General features: G+C 39.3%; 1 protein-coding gene across 4 annotated transcripts in view; it reads left to right on the plus strand.

Annotated features, from left to right (window-relative positions):
* Positions 1 to 18,413, plus strand: part of LOC106050182 (uncharacterized) — a 40,230-nt gene that overhangs the window by 825 nt on the left and 20,992 nt on the right. Inside the window, exons 1-8 of one of the 4 annotated variants that reach the window (XM_056014602.1) lie at positions 4,667 to 4,901; positions 9,687 to 9,895; positions 10,311 to 10,461; positions 12,386 to 12,429; positions 14,441 to 14,456; positions 14,558 to 14,605; positions 15,937 to 15,995; positions 17,326 to 17,551. In XM_056014602.1, coding sequence (XP_055870577.1) covers positions 9,689 to 9,895; positions 10,311 to 10,461; positions 12,386 to 12,429; positions 14,441 to 14,456; positions 14,558 to 14,605; positions 15,937 to 15,995; positions 17,326 to 17,551 — 751 coding nt within the window. In that variant the 5' untranslated portion in view covers positions 4,667 to 4,901; positions 9,687 to 9,688. Of the gene's footprint in view, positions 1 to 4,666; positions 4,902 to 5,013; positions 5,245 to 9,686; positions 9,896 to 10,310; positions 10,462 to 12,385; positions 12,430 to 14,440; positions 14,457 to 14,557; positions 14,606 to 15,936; positions 15,996 to 17,325; positions 17,552 to 18,413 lie in introns of those variants that run through there. The other 3 variants (XR_008775447.1, XM_056014600.1, XM_056014601.1) reach the window with 3 other exon arrangements.

An 18,413-nucleotide genomic window follows, 5' to 3' on the forward strand; every position in this document is an offset into this window, starting at 1 on the left:
TCGCTTCCTAGTAGGAAATAATGGTAGGGGGGGTCGCGGAACTAAAAAGGTTGAGAACCGCTGCGTTAAAAAAGCCTTCGTTTGCCTTTTTAGAGGAAATTATTTTTGTTAATTTCAATATGATCTGTATTCTTATCTTAACTTATATAATACAGACGTTAGTTCAAAAAAGAACATTTAATTTTTTAAAAAATTTATCTTGAAGGCTTCTCATCTGGCGCTTCCGCGAGTTAAAACCAAGCGCTTTGGTCTTGATCCGTTTATTATGATGAGGACGTTCTAGCGGTGTGCTAAAGTTGACCAAAAAGGGGTCAAGTGTAGGAGAAAATGTGCTAATTGATCAGCTTCGCCAGTCCTAATTCCTGAAAAATTCTGAGAATGGTTGGTGCATGCAAAGATTTGTGCTTTAGGATTTATTTCTAGAATACGATATTTTAGATCCTTTCGAGTCTGTTGGGTCCAGACCTTGTTGGCAAGTATGTTGGCTCTGTGAGGTCCCATCGGCACAATTCTTGTTGAACGCCTGGGTGCAGGCGAGAGTCACGTTGACTTAACTAGATCTGTGCTCGTCGTTGTGATAGTCGCAGCAAATAGGAGGCTTCTCGTCGTGGGAGACAAGATTGCACGGCTCAATATAAAAGTCAAAAGACACCGCTACCACCAACATCGTCAGATTGAGTAACAGAAAATTTATACCGCTCGACATGGTAGCCGGTAACATCTGTTCTTCTGTCTTGTTCATCATGGTACCCATCGGCTCGTCTGTCTTGTTCATCTTGGTACCCATCGGCTCGTCTGTCTTGTTCATCATGGTACCCATCGGCTCGTCTGTCTTGTTCATCATGGTACCCATCGGCTCGTCTGTCTTGTTCATCTTGGTACCCATCGGCTCGTCTGTCTTGTTCATCATGGTACCCATCGGCTCGTCTGTCTTGTTCATCATGGTACCCATCGGCTCGTCTGTCTTGTTCATCTTGGTACCCATCGGCTCGTCTGTCTTGTTCATCTTGGTACCCATCGGCTCGTCTGTCTTGTTCATCATGGTACCCATCGGCTCGTCTGTCTTGTTCATCTTGGTACCCATCGGCTCGTCTGTCTTGTTCATCTTGGTACCCATCGGCTCGTCTGTCTTGTTCATCTTGGTACCCATCGGCTCGTCTGTCTTGTTCATCTTGGTACCCATCGGCTCGTCTGTCTTGTTCATCTTGGTACCCATCGGCTCGTCTGTCTTGTTCATCTTGGTACCCATCGGCTCGTCTGTCTTGTTCATCATGGTACCCATCGGCTCGTCTGTCTTGTTCATCTTGGTACCCATCGGCTCGTCTGTCTTGTTCATCTTGGTACCCATCGGCTCGTCTGTCTTGTTCATCTTGGTACCCATCGGCTCGTCTGTCTTGTTCATCTTGGTACCCATCGGCTCGTCTGTCTTGTTCATCTTGGTACCCATCGGCTCGTCTGTCTTGTTCATCATGGTACCCATCGGCTCGTCTGTCTTGTTCATCTTGGTACCCATCGGCTCGTCTGTCTTGTTCATCTTGGTACCCATCGGCTCGTCTGTCTTGTTCATCATGGTACCCATCGGCTCGTCTGTCTTGTTCATCTTGGTACCCATCGGCTCGTCTGTCTTGTTCATCATGGTACCCATCGGCTCGTCTGTCTTGTTCATCTTGGTACCCATCGGCTCGTCTGTCTTGTTCATCTTGGTACCCATCGGCTCGTCTGTCTTGTTCATCTTGGTACCCATCGGCTCGTCTGTCTTGTTCATCATGGTACCCATCGGCTCGTCTGTCTTGTTCATCTTGGTACCCATCGGCTCGTCTGTCTTGTTCATCTTGGTACCCATCGGCTCGTCTGTCTTGTTCATCTTGGTACCCATCGGCTCGTCTGTCTTGTTCATCTTGGTACCCATCGGCTCGTCTGTCTTGTTCATCTTGGTACCCATCGGCTCGTCTGTCTTGTTCATCTTGGTACCCATCGGCTCGTCTGTCTTGTTCATCTTGGTACCCATCGGCTCGTCTGTCTTGTTCATCTTGGTACCCATCGGCTCGTCTGTCTTGTTCATCTTGGTACCCATCGGCTCGTCTGTCTTGTTCATCTTGGTACCCATCGGCTCGTCTGTCTTGTTCATCTTGGTACCCATCGGCTCGTCTGTCTTGTTCATCATGGTACCCATCGGCTCGTCTGTCTTGTTCATCTTGGTACCCATCGGCTCGTCTGTCTTGTTCATCTTGGTACCCATAGGCTCGTCTGTCTTGTTCATCTTGGTACCCATCGGCTCGTCTGTCTTGTTCATCTTGGTACCCATCGGCTCGTCTGTCTTGTTCATCTTGGTACCCATCGGCTCGTCTGTCTTGTTCATCTTGGTACCCATCGGCTCGTCTGTCTTGTTCATCTTGGTACCCATCGGCTCGTCTGTCTTGTTCATCATGGTACCCATCGGCTCGTCTGTCTTGTTCATCTTGGTACCCATCGGCTCGTCTGTCTTGTTCATCTTGGTACCCATCGGCTCGTCTGTCTTGTTCATCTTGGTACCCATCGGCTCGTCTGTCTTGTTCATCATGGTACCCATCGGCTCGTCTGTCTTGTTCATCTTGGTACCCATCGGCTCGTCTGTCTTGTTCATCATGGTACCCATCGGCTCGTCTGTCTTGTTCATCTTGGTACCCATCGGCTCGTCTGTCTTGTTCATCATGGTACCCATCGGCTCGTCTGTCTTGTTCATCTTGGTACCCATCGGCTCGTCTGTCTTGTTCATCATGGTACCCATCGGCTCGACTGTCTTGTTCATCTTGGTACCCATCGGCTCGTCTGTCTTGTTCATCTTGGTACCCATCGGCTCGTCTGTCTTGTTCATCTTGGTACCCATCGGCTCGTCTGTCTTGTTCATCATGGTACCCATCGGCTCGTCTGTCTTGTTCATCTTGGTACCCATCGGCTCGTCTGTCTTGTTCATCTTGGTACCCATCGGCTCGTCTGTCTTGTTCATCATGGTACCCATCGGCTCGTCTGTCTTGCTAAGCATGGTACCAAACGTTTGATCTGTCTTATTCATAATGGTATGACTCCCGTGGGGGTGCCGCCTAAGGGGGTGCCCGAGCATCCTCATTGCACTGTGCGGAGTTGTAAAAAAAGCTCCCACAACCTTGTCACAATCCAGGCGCCGTTCCTCAAGGGGCCGTTACGTAAATGGCGTATCCTGCACGATTAGCCTGGTATAGAAAAGGAAAATGGCAGGGGTCCCTTACGCTACGCTATTAGTCTAAACTGCCCACAGGTTGTGACGTTGCAGGTAAGTTTTCAGGCGATTGGTCTTGCCTGGACTGAAATTCTTACACACTTGTCTCTGGTCCACGAAGGCTTTCTATCACATGACCATAACACGGGTCATATGTGCGTGTAATAATAGAGAACATACCATATTTAAATGAACTTTTTAACAAAAATGTCTCAGAAAAATCGGAAAAATCTTGGATGACATCAGCCACCCACTCTATCATAACTATGTCAAGTCGTCATGAAGTGGGCGACTTCTGTATATCAACACTAGAACCGAGCGGTACAAAACCTCGGTCAGACTATATAAACGCGACTCGTTGATCTGGAAACATGAAAAGGACCAAGATGCCTGTGTGTAGTCGATGAATGAACTCTTTATGTTATGTCTGTCCTATTTATGTAAATGTTTCTGTTGTGTTGTCTTTATCTGAGGAAACAGTCCCTGTAATCACAACAAATTTCCATAAGGATCAATAAAGCAGTCGTAGTCACAGTCTACTGTTTCTTGACCAGTGTCATTTGCCTGAGACACGTGTCACCCGATCGCACACACATTAACCCTGGAGTTTCTATGTATCTTTGTATTTTGCTTGTTATAAATATTCATTTTAACATTTTCATTAAAAAAAATCAGGGGGGGGGGGGAAACCTTTAAGTTTGGAAGGACAATATTAAGGATTTTTTTTTTATTGACAGGGGATCCCTTAATGTGTGCTATCTGCCTCTTCCGGTTTGTCATCATAATTTTCATTTCTGATATAACATCGGAAACTTACGAATCAAGTAGGTCTACGAACATTCTGGATATAAATAAAGCTACTGGTAGCCCGTTTCCCTCTTCATCTATAGTTAAAACTTTCAAAAGAAATAGTGGTTCACATTTTATTTTAAATTTGTTAGGCGCTTCCACACTGTGTCTTATGTAGAGAAATCAAACGGAGGTAACAATGAAATAACGAAATCCAATAACACAGGTGAAAGCCCAACATTATAAGTTAAATGACGCTGATAGCGAATGTCGAACAAGAAGTTAAATAATAACGAAGGGAACCATCGAATGTTGTCAAGTTAAATCTCTACATCCATAAAACCTGCCTCTCTCTAAAGCCAGCAGAAGTATTCTGTTGACGTTTCGCTATTTTTCCTACAGTTTTATTCTTGTTTTACTAGTGGCGTCATTGTCGCTAAGTTAAAACATTCCATTTCCATGAAACAAATCACTAATTCTTAATCGTGCCATAACAGATTCATTTTTAATCTACTTTTATGCTATGTAAGCTGATAAAGACTTTCTGATTTACATTTGAGATTCCTTTATTTTACTTCGCTATAAACCTGTTATCACCGTCACAATATAAAGATAAGATGACTGTGTAACACAGCATTCATCGTAAAAATCCCTTTATTTTGTCTCCTATCAAGAACTATTTAGCAGTTACAGTGTGTAAAAGTTGTATTTAAATAGGGAACATTTTTCCGCATTGCTATGCAGTTATCAGGATTTAGTATTGCATGGATAAATGTGAATAATAGCCCTGTGACACTGCCTTTCTCTTTGAAAGTTTTAAAAAATGCCTGTGTATAATGTTGACATCTGGTGATAGATTCTGTGAATGAACAGCAAGGTAAGCAAGGAACTTAGATCGTTGTATTTAAGGAACAAATTAAATTTAGTAATATGATCGACAAAGCTCGATATTTTGTAGATGACTGTGTAACACAGGATTCATCGTAAAAATCCCTTTATTTTGTCTCCTATCAAGAACTATTTAGCAGTTACAGTGTGTAAAAGTTGTATTTAAATAGGGAACATTTTTTCCGCATTGCTATGCGGTTATCAGGATTTAGTATTGCATGGATAAATGTGAATAATATCCCTGTGACACTCCCGTTCTCATTGAAAGTTTTAAAAAAATGTCTGTGTATAATGTTGACATCTGGTGATAGATTCTGTGAATGAACAGCAAGGTAAGCAAGGAACTTAGATCGTAGTATTTAGGGAACAAATTAAATTTAGTAATATGATCGACAAAGCTCGATATTTTGTAGACCTTTATTTATGCGTTTTACTGGCACACACAGAAATGGAACACAGATTCGGACTTCCATAGTGTTATTGAACTGTATGTGATGTGTTCACAATAAATAACCACTAAATTGATATGATATGACTTGTTTATCTAATTCGTGAAGGTTAGTAAAAATAAAAGATCACTGTCAATTTTATTACTGGCTCCGATTGTCTCAAAAGTTAAAAAAAAAAAAATCACATCAAGAGACATGATTGATCTTCGATCACCTATAACCAATATGATGCTGATGTGCTAAAAAATGTTGACGTAAGAAAGAGAACATTTTTAATTATAACTTCATTACTAGAGTATGTTATTCACAGAGCCGGACTTACGGAGGGGGGGGGGAGAGGAGGCGGGGATACTGCCCCTGGACATCCCCAACGTACCCCCAATAAAATTCTTGAAAGATCAAAAGATTTCTAGGGATCATCAGCTTTAACGTTTTTCTTGTATATTTTATAGAATCTCCATTGCTAATCTTTTGTTTTTGTATACCGATAATACCTTAAAGCTTGCGTTTGGCTGTAAGAGCGTGGTTGTGATGTGCCCCCTCGTAGTGTACACGTAATAGACTTATATCAATGCAGTTTCGGATTCATGGCAGTGCGTTATCTTAGAGCCTTACTCTTCACAAAGTCAAAACATATTATAAAAAAAAAGAAGGAATATTAGACTAAATAGTTACTACTACTCTATATCTTTCTTCTAAGAAATGGCATAACAATTATCTAATTATATAAGATATAAGTATTTTTTTATGAATAAAGTAAGTGAATTTTTGTAACGCCTTTCATAAAGTGTATGGGTCACCATAAAAGTCCTGCCCAGGGCCTCTATATTACCTATTTCCGACCCAGGTTGTCCATATAGACACAAAGGGTTAAGCATGTTTTAAAAATAACTTAGCTTACTTTTAAAATATATTTTGATGTACACATGCAAATAATGACGGCTCTAGACCTGGCAGGTTGCGATATAGTCGTATAAACTAAGGTACTTCTTTTTTTTTTTTTCCTATGCTTTTAAAAAAATGTAATGCGATGGATAGTCGGCTTAAATAGGATCGGATTCAGACTTGATAAAGCCCTTATCTATTTGAGATATGGGGGGAGGGGCACTTTCTAGGCATTGATATTGTAAACTAATAAACAAATAGGAAGTGAATTTACCACATGTTTAGCTTAACATCATTTTTATGTATAGCAAACCAGCAAGAACTTTTTTTTTTTTGGGGGGGGGGGCGAGGGGGGGGGCACGAAAATGAGAGCTTGTGTAGACTGTCCATAATACGTACATCTTGCACTGGTCGTTAGGGTACTGCTCCAGACACAAGTCTAACTAAATCTTTTTAGGGGTATCATTTTATTTTATACAGAACCACTGAATAGAGCCTAGCTAAGGTCCTTAAAAACAAATTGATGAAACGTCTGTAATATATAAGATAATATTTTTAACGCTCAATTTCAATGTACATGTATGTAGAATTAACCAAAATAACCAAACATCGAAGGAGTTAGACATAAAACTTTATAATTTCTTCAACATTACATTGAACACCCGTTGTTTGGGCACTCATATCTAACTTGTGATTCCTTTTATCATCCGTTCTCCGGGTCTTCCCGTTTCATTAACTCGTCCGTCTCAATGGACCTCATTCACCAATCGTAAACAAACAACATTTAGCCACATGATTCTCTCTCTTCTATTCAAATTGAGTAATACACAATGGCTATCACGTGACAGTTTTTTTTTTCGTTAATTTATTAATATTATCACGAGGCTAAATGTTGTTTGTTTACTATTGGTGAATGAGGTCCATTCAAACTCGAAGGCTTCACCAGAAACAGTCAATGCAAGCAAAGATTGAAACATATAGGCCAACACACTTACTGTGTTAAATGTACGATACATCGAAAATTAATTACTACAGTGTAGCATCTTTCTTCGTTATAATATTTAAATCATATTGTATCTTTAAATAAGCTAACATAAGAAATACTACCGAGGACAGACGTACACGGCGAAAAGATAATCTAAACCGAGCTCCGGCGGTCAATGGCTATGCCTGCTCTGAGTGTGGCGAAATATGTAGGTCACAGCTGGGGCTGTGTCATCACGGGAAATACTGCATTTCTCATTAATCTTCGGACTCGAAGACTAGCCTTTTTATTATATATATAATAAGGAAACTCTAAGTTAATATGTTTTCCTCATAAGAAAAATGTGTATCTTTAGGCTTGGTGGCGGCGTGGTTAAGCTCTTGGCCCCAAAACCAAGAGATCTCAAGTCTAGAATAATAAAGTTCCTATAAAAACTGGGACTTTCGACTTCGTAATTTTTTAGGAAGTCAATCGGTTTCACCCGCTACTGTAATGTGTAACTGGTATACGTTAGAGCATTGAAAGGGTTTTGATGGCCGCATGACACATTTGTTTTAACCGTCGGCATTAGAACAGATAAACTCTACATCACCTGTCCCTATAGATTAGCGGTTCTCAACCTTTTTAGCTCGGCGACCCCTAATTCGATTCCCCACTAGGCGGCGACCCCCAATCGTGAAATTTATTTCGATCAAAGGCCTAAATACCCCCTAAATGTGATGTTTCTAATGCTATAAAATCGAAATCAAATTTAAAATGTATATATCTGATATTCATGATTTATTTTACATAGCAAAAGCTTTACGTGAATCTATAATAATGTTGTGCTTAATTATTATTTTTTTAAGTTTATCTTTTGATTTTCAATTTTTTACTGTTGAATTTTGCATCTGCATCTTCTGGTAATATGTTCGTATTCTAATTCTATAATATGATATGCCCCCCCCCCCCCCCATTTAATTGACGCTTCACAATCGTTTCATGATTCATTTTGCAGCGTCCTAATCTGAATAAATTCCATACAATAGAATGTGAATGTATCGGTGTCAGGTAGAAATATGCTTATTGCAACCCGCAAGAATCGACAACAAAATACTTGCAATGAAACATAGAAATCAAATGGTCTTAGGCGACCCCTGTCAAAAGGTCATTCGAAAACCAAGGGGGTCGCGACCTACAGGTTGAGAACCTATGCTATAGATCGTAAGGGATAAAAGGGTTAACTTAATTATATTTTTGTTTATAAATTGTGTACTGTGCATCTTTCTTGGTGCCCTTTGATTCAATATATTTTTATGGACCTTAGGGGAAGGGGATATGATATCACTGACAACATTTCTATGCGTCTTGAAGTTCTCAGCTAGCACAAATAAGCATAAGCTGATATTGAACTCCAGTCTCCAGCCCCGTTGATACGATATCAAACTGTCTATTTAACTTTGCCACTAATACCACATTTTTCTAACTATTTATATTTGTTTCCAAATAATATCACGAATTGACTTTTTTTAGCGGCACCGGAAAGAGGAAAAGACGCTATTTGTTTTGTGTGAAATGTCTGTCCGTCTGTCCATCTGTCCGTCCGTCAGTCCGTCCCGTTTAGATCTCGTAAACTAGAAAAGATCGTGAAAATCCGACATCACAATATTTTAGACAATTCAAAGTTCTGATGCAACGGCTACTTTTTTTTTTCTGAAAGCGAAAAATCAAATTTTTAAAATCACTTATGCAAGCAGTTTTTTAAAGAGAAAAAGCTATTTAGTATGCATTATAAGTTAGACCTAATTTTAAACGAATAGTAATCTTGTAAACTGCATTTTCATATCTCTGTTTTAATGCAGTAACGTGTAATCTATTATTGATTTGGAGGATTCGAAAAAGAGATTGAGCCTTTTCAAAATAATTATAACACTTCAGTTAGGTCAGTGGAGGCGCAGTAGCTGAGCAGCAAAGCTCTTGGCTTTCGAACCGGGGGTCCCGGGTTCGAAGACTGAGATTTTCAACTTCAGAATCCATGGGCGCCACTGAGTCCACCCAGCTCCAATGGGTACCTGACATTAGTTGGGGAAAAGTAAAGGCGGTTGGCCGCTGTGCTGGCTACATGACACCCTCGTTAACCGTAGGCCACAAAAACAGATGAACTTTACATCATCTTCCCTATAGACCACAAGGTCTGAAAGGGGAACCAATTAGGCCAGGTTCACATCTAACTTTGCATTCATTTGCACCTATCCTTTGATCTGCTACACAGTTGGGGCACTACACAAGATCTGTCAACCTTCTTTCTCCATTCTTATCTCTCATTTGTCTTTGATATAATTTCATTCGGATGTTCTTTCTGAAAATATTGAAGCCTGCCTGGATGGACCACTTCTGGGGCCGATTTTGAGTTTGTGTTTCTACAAAAACTGTCTTTGTAACCTTGTTTTTTTTTCTTCTTTTTTTTAAATTCAAGAAATGCAAGCGCAAAGTGGTGAGTCAATCAGTCGTCTGAGGCTTTATTCTTCGAGCGAAAACATTCTGAGACATCCAAACGAGAGGAGCCTGGACTATAGCACATTACTCAAGATAAACATAGAAAAAAAGTTTACTGACAACATAACTCCTAACATTGCTCAAAACATTTTTAATATTTTTGATAAATACAACAGTAGTGTTTTATTGGTAAGTAGAAAAATAAGCAACTATTTTACTAAACTAAATCTGAAAAATCAATGAATGTATTGTTATAGGTCTACGTTACTTTTCTTGACCTACAAATAAATAAATAATTTGAACTTTATAGTTAAAGCTGTTTGTATCTAATCTATGTAAATAATTCTTGATTTCAAATAAGTCTCTGTTGCTGTCCTACAGAAGTGTCGGTTTAAATATAATAGTTTAATTATTAATTTTTTGATAAAATATAGTATATAACTAAATCCTTATTATTGTAACATATTAAATTAGATGCATCAGTACCCTCCACTGATACATATGCAACGTACATCAAAATCTGGAATTTATTGGTACAAAACAGGTTAATTATATTTGCATTATAATTCAACTTTTAAATTTTTTATTCTTTATATTTTATAAGGAGCCCTTCAACATCACCACAGTGCTAACAGCTAAAGAGTTATTGAATCATTTAACAAAATATGAAAACTGGTTTCCAACCTTGTTGAAGTGCCTAAAGGACAAACAAATACGACTCAATAAATTAGCAAAAGATCTGCAGAAAATAGAAGGTGATTATTATTTAGTTGTTTTTTTTCTCAAGTATGTCATTAATCTTGTAACATACATTTAAGTTGAGACTTAGAATCTCACGCATCGTTCGTTGTACAGGTCGGCAAACTTTCGCTGTGAAAGTCGCATAGACACCAAACATAGAACTTTTGTACAGTTTTAATAATGTGTATTTCAGATCAAGGGTTTGGCCTCTTTGGTAACAAGAGAAGTTGGAAAGGAAAGAGATAGTCTTGCGAGACGTAAAATGATACAGAGAGAGAGGGAGAGAGGGAGGGAGAGAGAGAGAGGTAGAGAGAGAGGGGAAGAGAGAGAGAGGTAGAGAGAGGGAGGGGGGGGGAGAAAAGAATAGAGGGAGAGAGAGGTAGAGAGAGAGGGAGAGACAAAGAGAGAGAAAGGGAAAGAGAGAGAGGGAGACAGGGAGAGTAGAGAGAGAGAGAGGTAGAGAGAGAGAGGGGGGAGAGAGAAAGAGAGGGGGAGAGAGGAAGAGAGGAGGAGAGAGGGAGAGAGAGGGAGAGAGGTAGAGAGAGAGAGAGAGGTAGTGAGAGAGGAAGAGAGAGAGAGAGGGAGAGATAGAGGGAGAGAGAGGGAGAGAGAGGGAGAGAGAGGGAGAGAGAGGGAGATCGAGATTCACGATCAAATCAAAGAGAGAGAGAGAGAGGGAGGGAGAGAGATATAGAGAAAGTTAAAGAGAGAGAGGGAGGGAGGGAGAGAGATAGAGAGGGGAGGGAGAGAGAGAGAGAAAGGGAAAGAGAGAGAGGGAGGGAGGGAGAGAGAGAGAGAATGGGAAGAGAGAGAGGGAGGGAGGGAGAGAGAGAAAGGGAAAGAGAGAGAGGGAGGGAGGGAGAGAGAGAGAAAAGGAAAGAGAGAGAGGGAGGGATGGAGAGAGAGAAAGGGAAAGAGAGAGAGGGAGGGAGAGAGAGAGAGAGAAAGGAAAAGAGAGAGAGAGACAGAGAGAGAGGAAGAGAAAGAGAGGGAGACAGGGAGAGAGGTAGAGTGAGAGAGAGAGAGAGAGAGAGGGAGGAAGAGAGTGAGAGAGAGGGAGAGAGGTAGAGAAAGAGAGAGGTAGAGAGACGGAGAGAGAGAGGGAGAGAGAGAGGGAGAGAGAGAGGGAGAGAGAGATAGGGAGGGAGAGAGAGAGAAAGGGAAAGAGAGAGAAAGACAGAGAGAGAGGGAGAGAAAGAGAGGGGTACTGGGAGAAAGGTAGAGAAAGAGAGGGAGGAAGAGAGGGAGAGAGGTAGAGAAAGAGGGAGGTAGAGAGAAGGAGAGAGGTAGAGAGAGACAGGGAGAGAGAGAGGGAGAGAGAGAGAGGGAGAGAGAGAGGGAGACAGAGAGGGAGGGAGAGAGAGAGAGAAAGGGAAAGAGAGAGAGAGACGGAGAGAGAGAGGAGGAGAAAGAGAGGGAGACAGGGAGAGAGAGAGGGAGAGAGAGAGGGAGACAGAGAGGGAGGGAGGGAGAGAGAGAGAGAAAGGGAAAGAGAGAGAGAGACAGAGAGAGAGGAAGAGAATGAGAGGGAGACGGAGAGAGAGAGGGAGAGAGAGAGGGAGGTAGAGAGGGAGAGAGATGGAGAGAGGTAGAGAAAGAGAGAGGGAGAGAGAGGGAGAGAAGTAGAGAGAGAGAGGGAGAGAGGTAGAGAGAGAGAGGGAGAGAGAGAGGGAGAGAGAGAGGGAGAGAGAGATAGAGAGGGAGAAAGAGATATATTTTTTCTCTCATTCATGGATCAAGTTTAAAAAAAGAAACAATTAGATTACCAATTGGTGGTATATAGTTTTTTTGTTTTATATAAAAGGGAGCCTATTCCTGCAGTATTGAGATATATGGTAAACTTATTTTGTGTCTCTTCCCCTTAGATAAGCTAAGTTTTTTTATATATATTTTTTGTATATTTTGCTGGTTTTTGTTTCGTATGCTGACACTCCGCAGGTAACGTCCGGCAGAGCAGACAAAGGCAACAACTTAATGTCCAGGTAAATGAAAAAAAAAAGTTTACTTTTGTACTATCTTTACTTGTATCCAAAGATTCATTCTAGCTGGCTCTATGAGTCTCCTTTGTTTCAAATGAAGTGTACGTGACTCAAGTGATGTGTATGTGACCCAAGTGATGTGTATGTGACTGAAATGATGTGTATATGACTGAGGTGATGTGTACGTGACTGAAGTAATGTGTACGTGACAAGTGATGTGTATGTGACTCAAGTGATGTGTACGTGACTCAAGTGATGTGTACGTGACTCAAGTGATGTGTATGTGACTCAAGGGAAATGTATGTGACCCAAGTGATGTGTACGTGACTCAAGTGATGTTTACGTGACTCAAGTGATGTGTATGTGACCCAAGTAATGTGTACGTGACCCAAGTGATGTGTATGTGACTCAAGTGATGTGTACTTGACTCAAGTGAAATGTATGTGACTCAAGTGATGTGTATGTGACTCAAGTTATGTGTATTTGACTCAAGTGATGTGTATGTAACTCAAGTGATGTGTACGTGACTCAAGTAGTGTGTATATGACTCAAGTGATGTGTACGTGACTCAAGTGAAATGTATGTGACTCAAGTGATGTGTATGTGACTCAAGTGATGTGTATGTGACCCAAGTGATGTGTATGTGACTGAAGTGATGTGTAAGTAACTCAAGTGAAGTGTACGTGACCCAAGTGATGTGTATGTGACTCAAGTGATGTGTACGTGACTCAAGTGATGTGTATGTGACTCAAGTGATGTGTATGTGACTTAAGTGATGTGTATGTGACTCAAGTGATGTGTATGTGACTCAAGTGATGTGTATGTGACTCAAGTGATGTGTATGTGACTCAAGTGATGTGTATGTGACTGAAGTGATGTGTACGTGACTAAAATGATGTGTATGTGACTCAAGTGATGTATAAGTGACTCAAGTTATGTGTACGTGACTCAAGTGATGTGTACGTGACTCAAGTGATGTGTACGTGACTCAAGTGATGTGTATGTGACTCAAGTGATGTGTATGTGACTTAAGTGATGTGTATGTGACTCATTGATGTTTATGTAACTCAAGTGTTGTGTACATGACTTAGGTAACTAATAAGTGACTCAAGCGATGTATACGCGACTCAAGTGATATGTACTTGATTCAAGCGATGTTTCCATGCCGGATATAAGGCATGGCAGGAGGTGCTATAGCACCAGGGAACTCCATACTAAAGGCGCCTCCACAAAAGAGAAATATATCCGAATTTTGAAGGCTCATTTTTTTTTTTCATTTTTACAGTTGACAAAAATATCTTGATTACAGGTGTATATGTTTTTAGCACGCTCCGAATAAGTAAATAATCCCCGGATTTACAACAGTGCGTCTACCAAGGGCCACCTTACCTTCCAAAAACTTAAAAGTATACAAATTTTAAAACTAAATATGCATACTAAATATTTTTTTGGAAATGGAAAGTGAGATTAAATTTAAAAGAACTCTATTTTTTTCTTCCAAAATATAACAAGCTTTTCGATATAAGTATTTTCAATCATAAGTGCAGCTTTATTAAAAGCTTTCGAAAAATTGTAGGCAGCTTTTACAAAATCATGCCCTAGGGCTTTCACATACTTAAATTCGGCCCTGAATGTGCACGTAACCCAGGTGCTGTGTACGTTTTATTAAGTGGATTAAAATATTTACAATAGAATAGCTGCCTTTCGCATATCTATCTATCTATCTATCTATCTATCTATCTATCTATCTATCTATCTATCTATCTATCTATCTATCTATCTATCTATCTATCTATCTATCTATCTATCTATCTATCTACCTACCTACCTACCTACCTACCTACCTACCTATCTATCTATCTATCTATCTATCTATCTATCTATCTTTCTATCATCTATCTTATTAATCTATCTATCTAACTATCTATCTATCTATAATTAATTATTTACGTATATTTATTGTGATCATATAAGTGAAAATTTAAAGCAATTTTTTTTTCTGATCTCTGAACAGGAGTATTCTTACCATGGTGAGTCACTAGATAATAGGTATTGTACATTACCATTAGAAAGGCTAAAATGTCAACATCAATTAAAACTTCCAAACGTGACCTTTTCTTTTTTTTTTCAGGCAGACGTGGTTTTAATTTCTTTGGCTGGTTTAGAAGACGTAGGCCAGGTAAACTGACTTCTGCCGTTTGAAACAGATCTGTTACCTTTTGAACGAAATACTTTGTTTTAATAACATTTGGTTTAAATATTAGTGAAACTTAATTTGTTAAAAAAATGATATTGTTAAAATCGTTATTTTTCCCACTCGCATTCTCTGATCAAGCTAAAACTTCGCACAATTATTCATTGACCCTGATAAGACACGAATCAATAAAAAAAAAGGTAACCATTAGACAATACATTATTATTCATATAAAAGTAAAGTTCCACTTTCAGACCTTGTGGTCTATAGGGCAGTAGATGTAAATGTCATCTGTTTCTGTGGCCTACGGTTAACGAGGGTGTCATGTGGCCAGCACAAAGACCAACCGCCTTTACTTTTTCCCAACTAATGTCAGGTACCCATTAGAGCTGGGTGGACTCAGAGGCGTCCGAAGATCCGAAATAAAAAATCCCAGTCTTCACCATGATTCGAACACCAGTCTCTGGTTCGAAAGCTAAGCGCTTTACCGCTCAGCCGCCGTGCCTCCTACTATACATTGATATGGTCAAGTTTTAGGTTCACTACGCTTAAATAATTGTTACGACATTCCTCCCTCGCTCATTCTCCGATCAAGATAATACTTTTAAACAATTATTTATTGTAGCTAACAAAACGTGAATCAATAAACAAAAAAAAATCAATTATTCAATTAATTATTTGTAATTAACCATTTTGTTTAATTAACTTCGAATACGGGAAATAGTTTGTACATCATTGATATAGTTTTAAGGGCGGAGTTCTTGCTCTTTAGATAAGCTTAAAAAAAAAAAAAAGATCTTTGATACTTTTCTTCTTCTCATTATTATTGTAAGAAAAAAATAGAGGAGCCCGTGACAAAAAGGAACATTTTATTGTTTGGGAGGGGGGGGGATCAACGGACGAAGCCAATGGATAATGGTTAGTAATAATTCATTATCGCGTCTCTAACACACGCTTTGGCTTAAAATGATTATATGTTTCTTGTTTCATTATACAATTTTTTTTTTTATTTAATAGTTAAATTTTATGTAGATCTGGTTCCATTTTAATTTCCCTCTAGTGAACAGGTTAGGATACTGTGCCATAAAAAATTAACAACTTTTTTTATTGCAAAAATAAATTTTCAAAAGTAGACAGTTAGCATGAACACAACAGATTGTTTGCGTTGCACCATAACGTATCAAGCTGGGAAATACGAAATTGGATTTTAAAATGTCTTTTCTAGTTTGGCGACGTAAATGGGACGGACGGACAAAACTAAAAGCAGTTTTTACCAGCTAAACGTTCTTGATCATTTCTTATTTTGACTATTTCAGAAAACAATCATTTCACTGCCAGTGAATCCAACTTATGCATCACACAAACTGACTCTAACGTAAGTAAATGCGCTAAGTCCTTCTAATATATTTAATTCTGTTTAACAGAAATTGTATTATTCACTAAGTTATTAATGTTGAATTGATCCGGTTGTGTTATAGTTCTTAGTAAATTTTATTTTTCTTGCAAACTTCTATATATAATATATCCTATATTTAGTAAGTTAATTTGTATTAGTGTTTGCTAAAGGGATTGTAGCGGCTAGTTTTTGTTCATTTAAAAGCTCTCGTCAAGATTTATTTCTTTTAATTTGACTGTGTTGTGTGTGTGTGTGCGTGCGTGCGTGCGTGCCTCTCTCTCTCTCTCTCTCTCTCTCTTATAGAGATTGCTACATTTAAAATTGTGCGCTTAAGATTCTTTGTATTTTCGCTTAGTCAAGACTCTTTCACATCTCCTGGTTAGACCCTACTCAAAGTAGCGTGACATTTCATTTTCTATTGGATTTAACACTTTTTTTTTCTGTTTGTGGTTTCTATTTAGCAAATTTTGAACAAGAGAATAGTGTTGCATTTCAAAGGCGAGCATTTCAATTTTAATTGGCTGATTTATATCTTGCGTATTTGTTCGATGTTTGTACATCTCAGTCACGTGATGTTTGTGGTGAGCAGAGTCTTCAGCGAACTTCAATAGATCCACACCAATCGCTATAGAAGGCTTAAACACTGACCTGCAGCGTCGCAATCTGTGGATCATTTAGACCAATAGCTCGTTGCCGAATGGCAACACTATGGCATTATAAATTTATATGGTGTCGGTTAGACAGACTCTCTCCTTGTGTGTTAACATGAGGCTCGTGATTTGCAACCGTGCTCTTTTTTTAAACTTTAAATCGTAAGTTCGTTGATTGCTTGTTTTCGAAAGCGGAGCACTAAGATTTGCTTTTATTTAGGCTCATAACAAAGACCAATTTTAATGTTCGTTAATAAAGCAACCTGCTTTGCTATACAAGAACTGTATCATGAATCTTCTTACTAAACTCTTTTCAAATGTTGTTTGTTTGTTTGTAAAATGTTTGACATGTTTCCGATGTTCCTTCAGAGTTGAAGATAATTACTTCCTAGTCCTAACCTCCCGCAGGACGACGGGGGATGGGAGCGGGCAGGGTTTGAACCCTCGACGGTCGATAAATCCGAACGACAGTCCAGCGCACAAACCGCACGACCAGGCAGCCATTCTTTTTTTTTGTTCAGCTGCTATTATAATTAATGTTGAAATATTTAATTTGAACTTAGATCTACTAATTTTTTTTCTCATGTTTTTCTATTGATTACTGCAGTCGAAAGACATTTTACAAAATATTTTAGTGTTTTATTCAATGTATGCGATAGGATACTTTAAATGGATCTTCAGGCAGAGCAACTCTTGAATACCCCAAGAAATGTTCATGTATGCTGACTGATATACTGAGGTCTCTATCAGCTAATGCAACTTTATCCAATAGAAGTAACTTCGAGGATATCTGGAATAGTATACATCTTTTATTGGATATTATCAAAGAATATAAAAACAGCATTTCTGTTCTAGAAAAGATTCTTACAAGACATAATCTAACAGGTAATTTAAATGAAGGATATAAAAGAAATAGCGATAGAGACTCAAAAAAGGATACAAAACATATACATAGGTCAAGATTACAATTTACATTTTACAAAAAGAAATATATAGATGTAATGTTTAAACTTGTCAAAGTTGTTTTCTTTAATTAAATATTTTTTGTTGCTATTTTACATCCACCTTTTCCCTTTTATTATGGGCTAGTCTTAGGTCTACAAGGTATAGTCACATGACAGTCACATGACTTAAGTGTAAAAAAAAAAAAAGAAAAGTTCAACTTTATATCTTGCGATCTATAGGAAGATTATCTGTTTCTGTGGGCCACGGCTAACGAGGCCAGCACAACGACCAACCGCCATTTCTTCCCTAACTAAAGTCAGGTACCATTTAGAGCTGGGTAGACTCATACCCGAAATTAAAAATCCCAGTCTTCCCCAGGATTTGAACCCAGGACCCCCACTTCAAAAGCCACCGCGCCTTCACTGCACCACTAAGTAAAGTAAAGTAAAGTTCCCCTTTATAGACCTTGTGGTCTATAGGGCAGATGATGTAAAGGTCATCTGATTCTGTGGCCTACGGTTAACGAGGGTGTCATGTGGCCAGCACAACGACCAACCGCCTTTACTTTTGCCCAACAGATGTCATGTACCCATTAGAGCTGCGCAGACCCAAGGATCCCGAAATAAAAATTCCAGTCTTCACCAGGATTCGAAGCCAAGCGCTTTACCGCTCAGCCACCGCGCCTCCGACAGCATCACTAACCGCTAACATATTACCCAATCTCATTGATTTAAAGCTCTATATACTTATTAATTACAAGAGTGAGAGTGGGAAATGTGTATATAGTTGTTATTTTAATAGT

Source organism: Biomphalaria glabrata, chromosome 16, assembly GCF_947242115.1.
Source record: "Biomphalaria glabrata chromosome 16, xgBioGlab47.1, whole genome shotgun sequence".
NCBI lineage: Eukaryota > Metazoa > Mollusca > Gastropoda > Planorbidae > Biomphalaria > Biomphalaria glabrata.